At 57.7% G+C, this 18537-nt stretch overlaps 1 protein-coding gene across 1 annotated transcript; it reads right to left on the bottom strand.

Annotated features, from left to right (window-relative positions):
• Nucleotides 1-3423: 3423 nt before the first annotated feature.
• On the bottom strand, nucleotides 3424-17009 carry ENDOV (endonuclease V). Its single transcript, XM_081271163.1, has 9 exons — nucleotides 16811-17009; nucleotides 16506-16677; nucleotides 13969-14103; nucleotides 13711-13750; nucleotides 12945-13057; nucleotides 11682-11750; nucleotides 11298-11426; nucleotides 8968-9041; nucleotides 3424-8149 (listed from the first exon to the last, which is right to left on the bottom strand). Exons 1-9 carry the CDS (start codon nucleotides 16864-16866, stop codon nucleotides 7996-7998), a joined length of 942 nt encoding a protein of 313 aa, XP_081127289.1. The 5' UTR covers nucleotides 16867-17009; the 3' UTR covers nucleotides 3424-7995.
• Between the last annotated feature and the right edge of the window lie 1528 nt (nucleotides 17010-18537).

Genomic DNA, 18537 nt, shown 5'->3' with positions numbered 1-18537 from the left:
TCTCAGCCATGCCAGGGCTGCTCTGCGCCTCCTGGCCTCCCCACCCCATGCCACCCTGGTCCCTGGGCCCAGCCCCCCCTTCCCTCCTGTCGGGCCCTCCTCCCTGCCCTGAAGATGCTGTCACCCTTGATTCCCACAGAGCTGCACACACCACCTGCCTGTACTGCTGTCCCTCTTCCTCCTCAGTCCCCTCTCAGCCACCACTCATTAGGGAGGTGACTGAGGAGTGAACGAAGGGACTGAGGCAGCAGAGGCCAGAGCCATGCCCAGGCTTACGCTGGGGTAGAGGGAGGAGCGAGGCCCCTCCCTCCTTCCTGGCCCTGCTGGAGGCTGAATCCAGATCCGATTGACCGCTCCAGGTTAATTGGCTCTCTCTCCCTGCCAGCATGACGGATCCTGCCTGACATTTCCCCAGATAGTTAATTGATACCCAAGTAATTTGTCATGGAGACCTCGTTATATGCCAAGTGGGTCCCCTAAGCCGTTAGCGTCTGTGCCCCAGAAACAAGATTGGCAAGTTAATAATGGGGCCTTAATCACACTGTTCCCTGCTGGCATTGGAAGAGAGTGACTGGGAGACGGGATAGGGAGCTGGTGGGAAGAGACGTTGCCTTCCTGGGGCCTTGGATGAAGCTTCATGAGACCCGGAGCTCCTGCGCTTCTGCAGAAGGCCCCAGCCTCCATTCCACCACCTGGTGTTTCACCTCTGGCAACAGAGCCTGGACTTTCCACTGAGAAGCCCCCTGTCTCCATAGGTGGGTGGAGGCTGGCTCCGCCCTGGCTCTGGCCACCCTGAGCCACAGCGACATGCACAGGGAAGGCCTGGGCCTTCCAGGCACACCACCTGGGGCTTCTGCTAGAGCTGTTCAGCTAGAGCCCGGGCTTGCAGTCACTAGATGCAGGAGTGACCGACCTGGGGCTGCTGCTGCCTGCTGAGCCCCACGGGGCGGGGCTGGTGGAGAGCCAGGAGGCAGCCAGGCCGGGCAGTGCTGGCCCACCCTGGCATCGACACACAGGACCCCGTTTTGCTTTCGGTGGTTTCGGTCACACATGACCTGGAGCTCTGAATACACACGGGGCCACTTGGCTCCACACCTGCACACTCTTGCTCCAGGGTTTGCTCACTGGAGAGCCTGGTTAAAGGCCAGGCCTGGAGCAGGGGGCGTCTGAGGATGGCCCCACTCTGCTCTCAGGGGTCTGCTCCCCCTGCGGGAACCACAACGGGGAAGCCAGTGAAGTGCAGGAGTCCTGGGCACCCAGCAGCCCAGGCAGACAGTGCAGACAGACAGCCCAGCCCAGTGGTTTGGACTGAGTGTCCCTGAGAGGCCTGCGTGTCAGGCGTGGCCCCAGCCCACTGCACTGTCCAGGCGTTGGAACCTGTGGAAGGTGGGCCTAGTGGGTGGGGTGAGGTTGCTGGGGGTGTGCTCCCCAGGGGACACTGGGCCCCTGGTCTCTTCCCGTTTGCTTCCTGGATGCCACGAAGGAAGCAGCTTGGTTCCTGCCAGGACATGCTACTCTGTCACAGGCCCAAAAGCAACTGGGTCAGGTGACCGTGAACTGAAACCTCTGGAGACATGAGCCTGTCCTCTTTCTAAGGCGGTTTTCTCAGGTATTTTACCACAGATGGTCTCAAACCACACAGCACTGTGGGCCCGGAGGAGTCAGCAGGCCCTCCAGGCACTGGGCTTCAACATGGTGACCTGTGACATGCAGTTCATATCCAGGCTGTGGACAGACACCTGAAGTCACACACCCATGTGCCTTAAGACTTGAACAAAACAGCTCCACTCCCAGGCCTTCCTGCTGGAAGATCAGGGCTAGGGCGCTGGCTCTGAGGCAGGGGCAGGATAGGTGGATACTCTCAGTATGAAACCAGGGAGCTGTCCAAATTACAGGGCTGTGTGGGATGTGGGAAGGAGGGGTGCCACCAGGAAGTGGATGGAAGGACTTCCCGGGCTGGAGGGGTCCTGATGGTGGATGGTGCTGAGGTTTGAAGGTTACTGAGGTGCCTGAGGAAGAATGGCTCTGGGTGGCTTATCTTCTGCTGTGTAACAAGTTATCCCAGGACAAAGAGTTACTATGGCAATTTCTGGGGGACAGGAATCTGGAAGCAGAATGGTGGAGGACTCTGGCTCTGGGTGTCGTGAGGTTGCTTGAAGTCCAGAAGACAGTTGGGGCACCATCCTCCCAAGTCTCTATGGGGTTGGAGGACCACTTCCAAAATGGCACCCTTGCATGGCTAATGGCAGGATGCTTGCGCGCCTAGCCAAGTGGACCCATTCACAGAGCAGCTTATGATGGGGCAGGAGATCTCCCTCAAAGCAAATACCAAGAAGGGGAGAAGGAGGCAAAGGACAAGAATGAGGGAAGAGACAGCGAGAAAGGGAGCGGTGGAGAAAGAGGGAGATAAAGACAGAGAGGAAGAAAGAAAAAGAGGAGGGAGAGAGGAAGAGGAAAGGTTGGGGAGAGAGGGAGAAAGAAAGAGAGGGAGAAACAGAGACAGGGAGAGAATAGGAGGGAAGATAAAGAGAAGAGAGACAGAGATAGGGAGAGAGAGAAAGAGGAGAGGAATGGGGGGGAGAGGGAGGGAGAGAGAGAGAGAGAGAGAGAGAGGAAAAGAGTGATAAAGGGAGAGAGAGGAGACACAGAGAGACACCACCGAGGAAGAGTCAGAGTGCTCCGTAACCTGACCTGGAGCCAGGGAGAGGGCCATGGCTTCTGCTTCTCATACAGACCCACCCTGTGACACTCAGTAGGACAAGGACACCAGTGCCAGGAGGGCAGATCACTGGGCCATCTTGAAGACTGGCTACCACAAGCTCCAGAAAAAATAAGCAAATAGATGGCCTAATGTTTTCAGCACCAAAGAGATTCATGTTCCATTTATTCCATGGCAGAGTTTGGGGATAAATAAGTAATGGGCACATAGAAAACACCCCCCACCCAAATGAGGCAATTATTCAGTCCAGGAAACACAAGAGATTGTACAGAGGTGTAATTACAACATGTTCCTCAGCAGTGACCAGTGTATGCAAAGAAACATCTTTTTTTTTTTTCAGTTGTAGATGGGCACAATAGCTTTATTATTTTTATCTAGTTTTTTTATGTGGTGCTGGGAATCCAACCTAGTGCCTCAGGCATGCTAGGCTAGGCAAGCACTCTACCACCAAGCCACAACCCCAGTCTGCAAAGAAACATCTTGCACATGCTAATCCTGATTCATGGGGACAGGAGGAAGCAGGAAGCGGCTGGTGTGCACGTGTGTGTGTGTGTGTGTGTGTGTGTGTGTGTGTGCGCGCGCACACACGCACGCACACATCTGGGCTCCAAAAGTGCTTACACGTGTGCATCTGGGCTCCATGAGAGAACAAACTTTCAATCCCCACAGCGGAATATTGATTGGTAATTTCTAAATCTGAAAAGTAAAGGGAAAAGCAGCAGTAACATTGGTATTCAGAAGTAAATGCTGAAAGAGCAGCTGAAATACCAGGGGGAGCAGGGAGTTCCATCCCAAGCCCTGCAGAAAGAGCTGATCTTCCAAACTGTGCACACTTTGTTTAGAAAATAACAAAAGAAATTTGAATCACCAAAAACAAGACCAAACAAAAACAAAGCACCCAACCTCCCGACACACCCAGCTCCCTGCAGCCTGGGCAGCAGCCCAGGAAGCCAGGCCTCTTCCTGGGCCTGGGCCCCCCAGTGTCCTCCTTCTCCTCCTGCAGGTGCCCTGGGTCTTTCTGCTCTGTCCTGGTCCTCAGCTTGCACCCCTGGCCTGCCATCACCTGGAGCTGCCCTCTGCAAGGTGGGAGGAGCCTGAGAAAGGGAGGAAGCCAGAGGGGTAGGCAGGCAGGACACCACCAGCCCTCACTGGCCTGCAGGGGGTGTGGAGGCTGAAGGGCTTGGTCCCTTGGCTGGGGCGGGGAGCAGACTGTACCATCCTTCCACGCTCCTCGCCCACCACCCACCTGCCACTCACCCGCATGCCAGCACAGCCGCCCCTGCTGTTATTAGTAATGGGCACAGCTCCATGAGGCCTGGCCAGGGGAGAGTAGTGGGACCACTGGGCTGCTGGGGCTGCTGCTGGGGCAGGTGGGCCAGGCTGGAGACCCACCTCACGCAGGCCCTGGGTGGCACCCCAAGTTCCTCACCTCTCTGAGGGACCCGAGACAGGCTGCCTTGGGTAGGAGAGGGGTGTCTGCAGCTGGGGCACTGCACCTGGAGGGGAGGGAGCAGCCGGCCCCTCGTGCTCCCCAAACAAGCAGCATGCAGGGCAGGAGCCTGCATTGGAACCTGCACACAGCTGTCCCCACCAGACACAGAGCTCCAGGCAAAGCCCGTCAGCTCTCCTCTGGGCGTGTGCACAGTCACTGGGATCTAAGGGGTAGATTGGTGCCCCTGCAGCCTGAGCTGGCCCTGGGGCCCATGGCTCTAGTGAGATGTTGAAGAAGGGACCAAGGGGCCCAGTGTCTGGTGCGGGTGGACTGGGGCTGGCCTTGGACAGATCCTACTGGTCACTCCAGCCCTGGCTGTGCCCACAGTTCCTGAGGTCAGAGGAGAGCCCTGAGGGGTCCTGGGTGAGACCCAGCAGCCAGGCCAACCCACTGCTGGAAGCCACCCCTTTCCAGTCCCTAGGCAGATTTGGGGGGCGGGGAAGGGGCACAGAGGCCCGCAGGTGAACTGGAAAGTCTATTTGGATCTGACTTCAATTATTAAGAGGTTCAAAAATATTCTCAGCACTGAAGAGCTGTGGTCTGCTGAGATGGACATCACTGCAGCCTATTTTTAAGGCTCTGCGGAAAGGAGCCCAGACGCCACTGCACTTAGCCCCCACCCGCCCTCTGCTCAGGTGTGGTGTCTGGCTGCCCACCCAGCTCCGGCCCCAGCCCCAGCCCCAGCCCCAGCCCCAGCCCCAGCCCCGGCCCCAACTGAGCCTGCACCCTGCTGCTTCTGTTTGTGCCCTTGAGCGCTACTCTTGCAGCCTCATGAGAGGGGTCTGCCCCCACTGTCCCTACCTGTGGCCTGCTGGCTAGACAGCCATTACCTCTGGCCTCTGTGGACCCTGCTTCTCCAAATACAGCCTTCCTCACTGGAATCACCACGCTCCAGGCCTGAGCCAACCCTTACGTTCCTCTGCCTGTGGTCCTCCCAGTCCCAGGGAAGGCGGGGCAGGTATCGTTCCCTCCTGAGGTCAGTGCTGTGCCCAAGGCACCAGTGAGGCAGTCCATTCCTCAGCTTCAACCTTGTGCTTCCAATTTCTCTGACTGTGGTTCCTGATGGACCTCTGGGAGGGAAAAATCTGGAAGAAGGGCTGGGGTTGTGGCTCAGTGACTGAGCACTCTCCTAGCACGTGTGAGGCCCTGGGTTCTATCCTCAGCACCACATAAAAATAAATAAGTAAAATAAAGGTGTTGTGTCCAACTACAACTAAAAAAATAAATTTAAAGAAGCCCGTAAGAAGCTGGGAGGGTGGGTGGTAGGGCCAGGGAGTACAAGGTGAGTGCATGTCAGGGGTGTGGTGGGCAGCCAGCCAGGGCTGTGCCTCCTGGGGACCCTGATGGCCTGGGGCACCCTGGCAGTGGTCCTAGGCCTCAGCTCAGGCAGGTGGGTGGAATAAGGTGGCAGCTTTCCTATGAGCACGCTGGGGAAACAGGAATCTGGACACTGCTGGGGTCTTTGGCAGCTAGTCACCCCTGCTCAGGTCCCCTGGAGTCCCCCTAGCTCCCTGCCTGGCTCCGCCCCCGCTGCTGCTGATTTAGGTGCATTCTCTCCCTAAGGGCCAGGCAAGCCTCTCCCATCCTCAGTGGGAAGGGGCCCCCAAAGGTGTGCCTATCTCTGGTTTTGGGTGAGAACGCCTCGTTTCTGGCTTTCCTTGTGTGCAGTGCCTGCACAGGCTGTGGCAGTCATGTGTCTCCTGGAGAGCCTTGCCCAGGTCTGCTTAGGGCAGTGACATGAAATTTTAGGGGGACAGCCCTGGGGGCTTCCACTATGTCCCTGTTATCCTCACACCCTGGACAGGACTACACAGGGGTCCTGGCCAGGAGGCTAACCTGTGCACAGGTGCTCACTGGGCAGGCACCACCCTCCACCTACCATCTTGTTCCTGGGACCAGCCTGGAACTCATCCACACTTCACTTGCTGGAGATTTCCTGTGTCTGAGACTTGGTACGTACCTGCCATCTAATGCCCCAAACCTGATGAGGAAAACAGGTTCCAAGTGGGAGCTGGTGCTCAGCTATCAGAGGCTGCTGTAGACCCACCCAGGGGGGTCCTCAACACCCACTGCAAGCTGGCTTGCCTAGGGGCCTGGCAGCTTGACTTCATCTGGATAGGACGTAATGGGCTGTCCCTTGGGCTCAGCAGGAACCCGTCACCCCTAGCCTGTGCCTGAGTCTCTTTCCCTGCTGCCCTCCTGTTTGGCCCACAGCCCAGCTGCACTAAGGGCACTGGGTCAGGTTGCCTAGAGACCCTAGGAAATACCCACAGATGTTGTGCAAGACTCGAGTGTATTTTTTAATTTTTATTTTGGTACCAGGGATTTAACCCAGGGGTGTTTTACCATTGAGCCACATCCCTAGCCCTATTTAATTTTTTTTTTTTTTTAAGGGATACGGTCTCACTGACTTGCTTAGCACCACACTTTTGCTGAGGCTGACTTTGAACTCTCCCATCCCAGCCTCCTGAGCCACTGGGATTATAGATATGTGCCACTGCACCTGGTGACATCAGTCTATTGAAAGCTGCTCATGGGGAAGGCGCAAGGCAGCAGGCTGGACAGGCGGTACCTGTCCCTCACAGTGAACCTCCTGTGTCTCCATCCCTTTCCACACCTTGTCCAATGGTAGCTGGCTGGACAAGAGGAACTTGTCATCTCCATGGTGCCCCCAACACCAGGGCAGTCACCCAGGGAGAGGGGTTTGCCAGTCAGGCCGCAGCAGTGACATCATTAGAGTGCTCCATTGCAGATCAGCGTCCCAAGCAGCAGCAGGCCTGGTGTGTGTGCAGGAAGGCAGCTCTTACTGATAACGCTAGTCTGCCCATGTACCAAGTATGAGAGTCAGTGTCCCTCAGGATGGCATTTACCTGGACATTCTGGTCTGGGCGTAACATGGCTTGGGAATAGACAGGGGTGTTTCAGGGTCATGATGTCCCACCATCCTCCATTTCTTTAAGGACAACCCCCTGCCTCCTCTTCTCCATTGCTGCCCACCTTCCTCCAACCTGATCTGGAACTAGGGAAAGGGACCCACAGGATCTGGCAGCCAGCCCTCCACCCTGTCCTCTCCACTCTGGGAGCAAACTGGCACATGAAAGACCGGGATGAGGCAGGCTGCAGGTGCCACCCACTGTGCCCTTCCTCTCAGCTGCCACTCCAAGCCCATGCCAAGAGAGGAAGTGGCCAGATGGGTCTGGGAATGAGCTGCCTTCCCACAGTGGAGACGCGGCTTGAGGCTATGCCTCTGGGTGGGAATGGCAAGAGCATCCTGGCTCTCCAGAGGTGGGCATGGGCCTCAACTGGCTTCCTGTTTGGAATCGTCTGAAACCCTGGGTGCCTGTGCCCACCCTTGGCTTCGATTCAGAGTGAGGACACTTGTGGGAGCTGAAGCATGGCCACACCAGTGTGGATCCCCTCTGTGGCCCACTATGGCTGGAGGGTATTCAGAGGAGTGGACGGGGCAGGAGAGCCATGGTGCTGGCACAGCCTGGGCCACTGGGCACAGGAACCCAAATCCTCCCCCTGTGCTCTGGAGGACAATCGCAGGCACTTTCTGGTTTGGGACTGACCCTGGGAAGGTCTGTCCTATTTGGGTATTGTGGCCACACCCACCAGCCAGTGCTGGAGAGAGTGGGCTGTCATTGACCAAGCTGGGCCGTGCTTGGCCATCAGCTGGCTGTTCCAGGGGGTGTGTCCAGGGTCTGGGCCTATACCTGTGGTTAGGTGAGGTCCCCACAGCTACTGTCCTGAGGCGGGGGTGGGAAGCCAGCAGCCCGAGTGCTCATGGCACCCCATCTCCTCCACTCCAGTCCCGGCTCTGCTGCTCCTGGGAGCCTCCAAGTCTGTCCTGGGGCCTCTGCTGTGGTCCTGAGGGATCTGTAGGCTCTCTTGGACCCCCTTTGGGGCATGCCTTTGGACAATGTGCCTTCTGACTCCTGGTAATGACATGGAGAAAGGGCCATCATCAAATGCCACAGCCAGCCCAGAAGACCCTGAGTGGCCCCTGGAAGGCCCACGGCACTCAGGCTGGCCAGCCCCGACTGTGGAACTGAGCAGTCCAGCGGCCCATCTCCCAGTTCTCAAAGCAGCTTAGCAAGGCCTAGGAACAGCCTCCAGGAAACGAGGGCAGGGGGGAGACGGGCACAGAGGAGGCACAGCTCCCGAGTGCTCGGTGCTGCCAGGCTTGGGCACCTCACAGTCTTCCTTTGGGGAGGGAGGAGTGCCAGAGGCAGGCCCCGCACCCAGGATGCCACTGCGGCCTGCGTTGCTGCTTATCAATACCCTGGGCCTCACCTTCCTCCACCTAACAGCGTGACTGAGTACCTGCCTTCTGGTGAGACTGCCGTCAGGCTTTGCTACCTGCCCACAGTGCTCACGACAGGCCTGCGCTCCGACCCCTGGCACATGAACTACTGTGCTGCCTCTAGAGGTGGAAACTGAGGGCCAGGGTACCTGTGATGTAGCTGTCTGTGTAGGCCTTCCAGAGGCCATGCCATTTCTGTGGAAACCGGGCCAGGGTCCCGTGAAGGTAAAGCGGGCCATGAGAAGCTGGGATAGCCCTGCTGGGACACAGGCCTTGGGCCAGATGTTTCCAGAGAGTTCCCTCCAAGCCAGGAGTCTGTCTCACTCTCCTCCCCCTTTGGGACCTCTTCTGGGTTCCTGGCCAGTCCCAAGACACAACACTGAAGCAGGGAGAGGCTGGGCCACTGCAAGCCCCCACCTGTGGGCAGCATGAGCCTTTCCTGGTGCTCACCGCGCTTGCCCTGGTTCAGATGGCCTGAGGCGTCCCAGAGTCCTGCGAATGTGTTCTCGAGAGCGGATGTCAGCCTGGGGGAGACAGAGCTCAGTGAGGTGCTGGCTGATTCTGAGCCAGACTCTGGACACATCGTTCCTGCCCAACAGCCTAGGGACGCCCCCACACCTTCCACAGAGGAGTCCTCAGGCCCAGCCTTCTGGGAATCAGGACGAGCAGGCCCTGGTGTGCGGGTGACAGGGATTCCAAGAGCCTCAGTGTTGAGGCCCTGAACCAGGGGAGGAGGGTCCTGGGGTCCCCACGGGAGCAGCTCTGCCTGGCTTCCCTGGAGACGCCACTCAGCTCTCTCCTTCCAACTCCTGCCGTCTCTAGAAAGCTCAGCCAGGTTACCAGAGTGAGAGGGAGCTGCGGGGCCTAGGTGGAGACTGGGACAGACCCTAGTGGGGAGGGATATGTAACAGGGCTCAGTCCCAAGTGGGACCCTGGCCTCAGGAAGCCTCCCTGATCCTGGCTCAGATGGGTTTAGCTTAGCTTTGGGGCCACGTGACTCATGGGTGGCAGCAGCTAATCCCCAGATGGTCTTGCTTCAGTTAGTGGGGAAGTGGGTCAGGGTGGGCAGTGGGCGGCAGCAGCCCTGCGTGGCAGCAGCGACTACTGCACCTGACACAGGCGGTGCACCAGCATCTGCGACCAGGGAGGGAGACGGAGACCACACCCATCCCACACACGGGGGCTTCTGGAGGGTGCTGAGGCCAGTGGCCCAGGAAGAAAATGGCAGGTCTGGGACCCTCACCCGTCCCAGCAGGCACAGGGACCATGGGCTTCTGGGGACAGGTGGCTCTTCTCTGAAGTGTGGGTTCAAGACTTGGTGGGGGCTCTTCTCCAGCTAGAGGCACATGATCCTATTCCTAGGTAGTCAAAGTCCTTTTCAGGTGGCTGACCCCTGAACTGTAAGAAGAGGGGGCCACTCTGTGGTAAGCTGAGAAGAGGGCGAGGCCTGCCCAGCAGGCCTGGGATAGCACAACCCAGAGGTCTACGGCTGAGGGCCTCTGATAGAATCTCCTGGATTTTTTTCTCATTAGGCCACTCGGAAAGATGGAAGAGGAAAGGCCTCTTGGGGCTGGGGACACTCACAGGTTTGACAGCCCATGTGCCTAAGACCCCAGTGACAACCTGGATGGAGAGAGAGCAAGGCTCTTGCTAGTGGACGCCCACAAGCCACCTCTTGGCACAAACGCCCCGGGAGCACAGCCATGGTGGTGTGCAGGCTGCTGCTGCCACCTGGAGGCCATCCTGCACTCTTGCAACCAGGCCGAGGCAGGATGAGGTCCACTCTCCACAAGCCTGGGGCCTCTGCTGGGTGGATGGAGGCAGCCACCCAGCAGAATCTCCAGGGCTGGGCTGTGGAAGGCAGGGTCTCAGGTGCAGACCATACCCCAGCTCCTCCCCAAAGGCCTGGTAGCACACAGGGAGCTGCTGCCCCAAATGGCAGATCTGAACATCCTGCACATTGGTTGCCTAGTCCCTGCAGATGAGGTCTACAATCTGAAAGCTCAAGACACCAACTGGCTACTGGTTGCTTTACCCCTCCCTGTTCTGGCTGAGCTGCTTGTGCACATCAAACTCCTTCCTGCCCCAGGGCCTTTGCAAATGCCATTCCTGAGCCAGAAATGCTCTTCCTGAGGACAGCTTCTCCTTATGGCTTCTGTGGAACACATACTGGCATGTGACTGGTGTTCCCCCCTCATGATTGAAGGGCGAAGGTGAGCTGTGGGCATCCTTTGCTCAGCTGCAGATTTGATTCCTTCTCAGCTGAGCCAACTGGCTCATCTCAGTGCTGATACCCTGACCCCTGAGCACCAGTTCAGGTGCTGGGTACCTGGTGTAGCCACACCCTGGAGTTCCTGATTAGCACAAACCTTCCTCAGCCCCTCCCCCAATGTTCCTGCAAGGGCCTCCAGCGAGGGCTGCTTCTTCTGGGCTCCTGACTGGGGACTGGTGGAGCACTCTGACATCAGAGCTGACATCAACTGATCCTCCAAACAACCTGGTGCCTGGGGACAGGAGGCTCAAGTGAGGGAGAGGCTGAGTGTTGGGCACAGTGGCCTCTGAGGCATAGGTAGGCGGTCTTGGGAAGAATTCCTGGGAACTCTGCATCCTCTTGTCCACCCTCCTGCCTCCAGGGCCCAATAAGTCCACACTAGGCTCCCCAGCAAGGAGCCCATGGACCTGCCTTTAGCCCAGGGCCATCTGGTCCTCAAACCACTACTGTGTGACCCCAGCTGAGCTGACAAGTGGTGAGAAGTAGAGGGGCATGCGCTGGACCCCACCTGGCGCACAGGCTCTGGGATCCGGAACCTGCAGCAGCATTGGGTCAGGCGCACGGCTGCTTCCAGGCTTATCTTGTGGCCCACGGAGATGTAGAGAGGCTTGGTGCTGTGGCTGTGGCTCTTCAGGGCCTAAGCATGGAAGGGAGGTCAGAGAGCTATGAGGACACGTGCCCCTGGGTCCAGGCCAGCCGCAGGGGCTAGAGGCGCTGAGGAGATCCTGGGTGGCATCAGGGAGCTCTTGGACTCCCATCCCCTAGGCTCCTTCCCACTGCCTGTCCCGGGGCAGGGTGGGCAAGTGCTAGCATCAAAGGGCCTGGGGTGCACGTGTGCAAGTGCACACACTGCCCTGACCTCCAGAGCAGGGCCAAGGCCCGGGCCACTCACCATTCCCAGGACAGTTCCAGAGCCTCCCATTAGAGGAAATGTATCTCCTCCAGCCTGCAGGAGCCGGATCTGGAAAAGGGGGAGAAAGCTTGCAAAAAATGTCTTTTCTTGGTGAAGGGCTGAGGCAAGCCTCTTCCTGTTTAAAACCCAGTCAGAGCTGGGTGCAGTGGTGCACACCTATAATCCCAGTGGCTCAGGAGGCTGGGGCAAGAGGATCATAAGTTTAAAGCCAGCCTCAGCAACAGCAAGGCACTAAGCACCTCAGTGAGACCCTGTCTCTAATAAAATACAAAACAGGGCTGGAGATGTGGCTCAGTGGTCGAGTGTCCCTGAATTCAATCCCACTAGCAAACCCTCCCAAAAAAAAACACAGTCACAGCCAGGGAAGGGCCCTTTCTTGGATGAATACTGTACCCGAGCAAAGCCATTTGCTGAAACAGCCCTCAGTGTGCCCAAGGACCCCATCTGACTTGAAAACAGGGACTTTGAGATGGGCAGCAGCTCACCTGGGACCACAGCGCCCTGGTAAGCAAAGGAGGGGCCAGGGCACACAGGGCCACCCTGGCAGCAGGCTGTGGCCAGGACTGAGCTTCTACCTTCCTCCTGCTTCCTTTCCTACTAGGAACTTGGGCACGTGTAGGCCACCTCCACACTTTCCTTTGCAGGGCAGAGGATGGGCCCACAGTGGGTTGCACTGGCCTGGGTGGGACCTGGACCCCCACCCACTTCATAGATGTTTATGGAACGAGTGCTCCACAGTGCCTGAGCCGGAGGAAAGGACAGATAGGGTCTCTGCTCTTGGAATTTGGTGTCCAGTGGGAAAGCCAAAATGTTAATGTCACCTCCTCAGTGCAGGCTGTGGAGCCAGAGAAGGGAGATGCAGGGATGAGAAAGGGTGTGGATGCAGTCATAGGCAGGAGCAGTGGCCCAGAGAACGGGGCGCACTGTGAGCAGGGCCTGGAGGCTGAGCTGGGTGAGCACCCTGGGGGTGACTGGAGGACATGACCTTCAGTAACCTATAGGCGTGTGGCAGCAGCCCAGAGGTGGAGACATAAGTGGCAGTCCTAGAAGGGGGAGGAGTCCAGGAGCCCCAGGGGTTGCAAGCCACAGGCTGGGAGGCACCCAGAGAACACCAGACCTGCTTTATTCTGGGCCAGGATCCAGGGACACAGAGGTGTCTGGGAGGTAGCTGACCTGTCCTTCCCATCCCCAGGGCCGCTCCAGCACCTGCTGGCTGAGCCCAGGCTGTCCAGGCCTCCTTACCTTCTCCTTGTGCAGGGCACTGTTCTCCAGCCCATCCACCTGCAGGAGTTTCTTGGCCACCCCAATGCAGGGCAGCTCTGTGAGGACGCCAAGGTGGCAGGCCACCCCAAAGCCTGGCAGGGGGCAGAGGAGGGTGAACTGGGGCAATGGGGTTGGGCAGCAGTAAGCCACGCAGCCTGAAGATGGGTGCAGGGTGAGGGATGAACAGAACCACACCCTCTGCAGACCAGTAGAGCACTCAGGGACCAGACTCCAAGACCCTCTCGGCTCCGAGGTCCTGGGTGAGGTTGGAGCAGCCAGCTGGTCCCAACACTAGCATCCAGGTTAGCATGCATGTACCCTTTGGCTTTGGGCCAGGATGACCATCAACCTCAGCACTCTCCTGGGCCAAGGTCCCTTCATCTATAGGAAATGCCACTCCCGTCTGATTCTAGACAGAGGCCTGACTGTCCAGCTTGGGGACAGTAGTGAGGGTGGGGTGCCCTGAGCTCAGACCCATGATTTTTCACAGGGGATAGGCTGGCACTAGACCAGGGTCCTAGAGAAAGGCCTGCGTAGGGTACTGTGGGGAAGAGGAGGGTAGCAGTGAGGGTGGGGTGAAAGGGGGGCTCTTCTCTGGGTGGGGATCTGTCCTGATGGTGAAAACAAGCCCTGAAAGCAGCCATCAGTGCCTGGCTGGCAGATGCTCTTGCCGTGGGGTGGGAAGTACCCTCTCCCAGTCTCTCCCAGCACCCACCCTGACCTTCTTTTTTGGGAGCAGGATTACCTCGGTGGTGAAGCACCCCATTTCCATCCACAAGAAGGACCTACAGAGTCACAGGGGAGTTACAGTCAGCTAAGCTGACCCTCACTCCTCAGGTTGGGATGTTCCTGGAGCTGCAGGAAGGGGAACTGCCACAGGGGTCCAGCTGTTTTGAAAATCTTCTTTTCTGGCTATGGTGGTGGTGGTGGCTTGCAGGGGGCCTTCCTTCCCCCAGGCAGAAGCAAAGGGACGGCTTTCCTGCCCCTGGGATGGGTCACTTGCCTGAGGCATGAGGTCCGGCTCCTTCTCCTGTAGTCGCTGCACCAAATCCAACAGGAAGGGCGCCTCTCGGAAGGCCAGGAAGCCTGCCACGTAGGGGGCTGTCAGGCTGACCATTCGGCTCTCTTCATACACCACCTACCACCAGGCATGCAGGTCAGCAGGGCCTGAGGCCACCTGCTTCCTCCCTTCATTTTCTCTGCCTTGTTGCCCTGTTAACTGCCAACAACCAACCTTTCCTCTCTGCCCCACCCACCGCTCCCTTCTCTGCCCCACCTATGGGTGGGACATGCAAGACAAGAGGTTTGAAAGAAGGGACAAGATAACCTTCCCTGAAAATGGTGAAAATGGTGGTGGGGATTGAGGGCTCACTCGGGACCTGGTGAGTTTGAGGACCCCTGGCCCCTCTTCCCAGGAGCTCTTCTAAGGGTGGTGACTAGCCTCACCCCTAGGTGCCCCTTGCCCTTCTGGGCCTCCTTGTAAGTCAACGCTGACTGCACCACGTGCATGGGCCACTGGAGGCTCAGAGACAAGGCACAGGAAGGCACTAGCACGAAGGCAGCATCCTGTGGACACTGGGAGGGATGGGAAAGCCAGGTGTCCTAGAGACTGGGACAGTATGGTTGCCACACTGGCTTTATGAAAAGACCTCTAATCATCTAGAAAGGCGGGCATGCCCTCAGAGCTAGGAAATCTAAGAGAACCGGTGTCTCCAGAGACAGGAGAACTTAGAGACACTGAGGGAGGAGGGGAGTGCACACTGGGTGGAGCCACAGGCACAGCAGAAGAACTGACTGAAGACCTTGCACACACTGCCAGGAGGTGAGGAGGACAGAGGGCCCAGAGGACCCGGGCTTCCTGAATGGCTGGGAACAACCCAGAGAGCTTTTAAAGTTAACTCCCTTTCTTAGGCTTCTCTGGCAAAGAGACTGTTTCAAACCCAAAAGACCCTGCCCCACAGGGAAGAGGGTTGCTGGTTATAATCTCGCAGGGCCTGTAGGTCAGCCTCTGCCTAGAGCACCTGAGGGCGGAGTCTCCCCAGCCTGAGTTACTCTGTAGCCTGGTGGGTTTCATTCCCCACCAGGGGGCACAGTGACATCTCTGACAGGCTCATCTTATCATGGGCTTGGGAAACCAAAAGGGGCTTTCCTTTCTTGTTGCTCTATCTGGTTTTTGGAGCTTGTGTGAAGAAATTCTAATTAAGCAGCTACCATCATCCTATGGGGACACAGGATGCACCTTGTGTCCCTGTGGAAGGTCATCTGTAGGCTTCAGCCATCCATCCTGCTTGGGTTCATTAAGAATCAGTTTCTCTTGTTTACCATTAGAGTGGACCCACCCCACTTTGAGTCATTTGTAGGTAAGTTTCTTACTGAGTTACTGATAAAAAGGCCAAGAGACAAGTCCCAGACTTCCAGGCTAACACAGAAGAATCCGTTCTCTTAGGTGTGTTTAGTAGAAACTGTAACTTGGGAGCTATCACTAAGACATCTGGAGGATTCAATACAAAAATGGGGGTGGGGGAGGTAGAAGGTTCTAGAGAATGTGTGTGTAGTAGGACTCTTGGACTTGTAGCCTCCAGAACTGAGAGAAATAAGTCTTTGTTTATAAGGCACCCAGTCTGAGGTATTGTGCTATAGCAGCCCAAATGGACTAAGACAAGGGTGCAGGGGCCACTCCTGGACTTGTGGGGTCAGGGGCTCTTTGGGTCCTAATAGGGAAGTGGGAGCTGGCTAGGTGAAGACTATGCCAGGAGAGGAAGGGTGCCTGGAAAGGCCAGGTGGCACAGCCTGCGAGGGAGCAAAGCTGTCCTGAGAGGTTGTGGTGTGGGGAGTGGGGAGTGAGAAGGATAACAGTGGTGGGAGCCCAGCCTACAGGGTCATATCAAGCAGAAAAAAGATCACAAAGGGCCTTCAAGCCACTATCAAGCTCGAACTTGATTTATCTTGAGGCCCCAGGAAGGACAATGAAGTGCTGTTAAAGAGAACTCATGGTGACAATGATAGACTTTATCTTTTTAATTTCTTATTTTTAAAGGAAATCACTTAGGCACCAAGGAGCAAGACTTGGGGTGGGGAGCCCATGACAATTCGGCTCAGAAACCTACAGGAGCAGAGATGGCAGCACAGACAGGGTAGGGGCCAAGGGGAGGCAGGCAAGGGGCCAGATCCCAGCAAGAATGAAGAAGCTGAAAATGCGAGCTGACATCTGACAGGATGTGAGGGGAAGGGGAGTCCAGGAAGGGACAGCTGCTTGGGCAGCTCTGGGTGTGTGCTGCCGGTCACTGAAGCTGGCCAGGCTCGGAGGTCCAGACCACGGGCGGTCCCTACCGGCCACAGAAAGCCCTCAACCTCTCTCTTTCTGCTACCCCTCCAATGCCTCTCGCCTGTCACTGGAATCCTACGACAGCGGGCTGGGGGGTAGGGCTGTCCTGGCCTGTGCCAGGGCCTGGCTCACCCCACACCGCCGAGGAGGAGAAAAGGACAGAGGAAAGGCCACCAGTCCGCTCCCGTCTTCGGCCCGCGGTCCCTCCAGGTTACCTCGAGCTCGGGGAAGCTGAGCACCACCAGGGAGGCACAGGCGCTGACACTGTCCCCTTTCACGAAGGACACGTCCACGCCGCCGACCCTCTGCAGACCCGAGAAGGCGGGGTCCCGCTGCCACGCCTCCGTGTCGCGGTCCACCAGGAGAGCCTTCAGCCGGTCCTGCTCCCTGGGAGGAAGAGGGGTCAGCCCGGCCGGGCGCGGGCCCCGCCGTCCCCGCCGTCCCGCCGCCGGGTCCCGAGGCCGCAGGGCCCGCGAGCGCCTCGCAGCCCCCGCCCCGGCCGCGGCGCGCCACCGCTTACCGTTTCCACAGCAACAGCGTCTCCTCCCGCGGCCGCCCCGCGGCCTCCTGGGCCATGGCTCGGCCCGGCGCTTCCGGCGACGTCACTTCCGGCGCGCCGCGCGCTTGCTCGAGAGGCCGCCGCTGCAGGAGTCGGCCTGGGTTGCGCTCTTCGGCGGCGCCGCGCGGGTCGCAGGACCGTTTCCAGCGCAGGGAAACGAGGGAGCGCGCGAGCGCGGCAGGCGCGCTGCACGTCCGGTTCCACGTGGGCCGGCCCGTCCTGGGTGGGAGGAACGCGTCCTCGGTGCTCCAGTGCCTGGCGCTGTGCGAGGTGCGGGGGCGGCACACCTCGAGGGGCTTCACGGGGGCAGGAAGCTGGGTGAATAGATGGGGCAGCTGCGGCGGCGCGTGACTGCGGAGTGACCCGGAAACCCCGGGCGCTGGCCTGCACCTGGTGGTTGGGAAGGATGTTGGGGAGGGACCTGAAGGGTGAGTGGAGAGCGCAGGCCAGGCGGAGGGAACAGTGGTGTAAAGGTCCTGAGGCACGGAACGGCAGCCAGTGAGGCGGAAGCGTAGCAGTTTAAGCCGTGCCGTATATTCTTTGAGAACTTAGAAAAGTGTGTGCCTAAGTCATGTAGTGTGAACGTAGATTTCAAGAGGACGATACGGAACACTGCATTAGATTAGACTAATTAGTTTCAGGTGTGGGAAAGACTTCCTGTAGCGCCAACAACTGACAGGGCCCTGAAAGTGGGCAAGTTCCCGCCTGGGGGAGTGGGGGTGTCCCATTTCTTGAGCACCCACCCCATGCCAGGTCCTACTCTAATTTCTCACTACAGAACTGGGAGGCATTTTGCACGTCAGAAAATGGAGGCTGAAAGAGATCAAATGGCTTTTCCCTGGTCATTGAGCGAGCAAACAGGAGAGCCAAGACCCATACTCATGTCCATTTGGGCTGTGATGTGTCAGCCTGGTTGCGTTAGATTTAGGGTTCTGAGGAGGTGGTTGTGCTCTGGGCTGAGGCTCCATTGTGCCTTGGGATACAGGTGGTGATCAGGAAGGAATACTGACCTTGGTGGGTTCACGTTAAGGGAAAGGCAGCAGACTAGGGAGCCCCCAAGCAGGAGCAGCCTCAAGAGCAGTGGGGGCAGCCTACACGTGCAGGGCCCTCTCCAATTGGCTCTCTAAAACACTTCCACCAGCTGAAAAGGAAGCAGGCTCTCGTCCCTACGGGGAAGGTATGAGTTTTGCTAGTATTTTCACTCAGGAGAAAGCACTTGTGCCTTTTTTTTTCCAGCTGGACCTGGGATTCTGAATGCTTGAGCATAGGCTTTATCAATTTGAAGGGGTCAGAAAAGTGCAGAACATGTGCCAGTTGTTGCTCGAACCACTGGAACCCAGCTCCAGGCCTCAGGGTTTCTCCTGTCCCACTGAGCACTCTGCAGGCCCATTCTGGCAGCACATCAAGGTGCAGTTGGTAGCTGGAGCTCTGCTGTTTTCAGTTAAGTTCCAAGCAGAGGACACCCTCCACTCCCCGGATGAGGCTTAAGGTTTTTCTACTGTGAACATGCTGTTCTGCTGTTATTCTGTCCAGAGGAAGTTTACTATCTTCTAGAGTGGCCTTCTGTTCTGAACTGACTGCTTCACAAATACTTCTGCAAGGACATTTCCACAAAAACCCACAACCATTCCCACAGCCTACATGCTGTACACAGTAGCGTGGCCCACAAAGAGAGGGATCCTTTTTTA

This window comes from Spermophilus citellus (genome assembly GCF_964194105.1).
Source record: "Spermophilus citellus genome assembly, chromosome: 17".
NCBI lineage: Eukaryota > Metazoa > Chordata > Mammalia > Rodentia > Sciuridae > Spermophilus > Spermophilus citellus.
Note: the sequence above shows the minus strand (reverse complement) of the source record. Positions and strands in the feature narration are given on the sequence as shown.

Coding starts and splice junctions, on each gene's coding strand:
- ENDOV (XM_081271163.1), bottom strand. CDS start 16,866: ATGGCCCAGGAGGCCGCGGGGCGGCCGCGGGAGGAGACGCTGTTGCTG. Junction 14,104..16,505: donor TCAGCTTCCCCGAGCTCGAG/GTAACCTGGAGG, acceptor GCCTGGTGGTAG/GTGGTGTATGAAGAGAGCCG. Junction 9,042..11,297: donor TCCCAGAGCCTGTGCGCCAG/GTGGGGTCCAGC, acceptor TGTCTCCCCCAG/GCTGACATCCGCTCTCGAGA.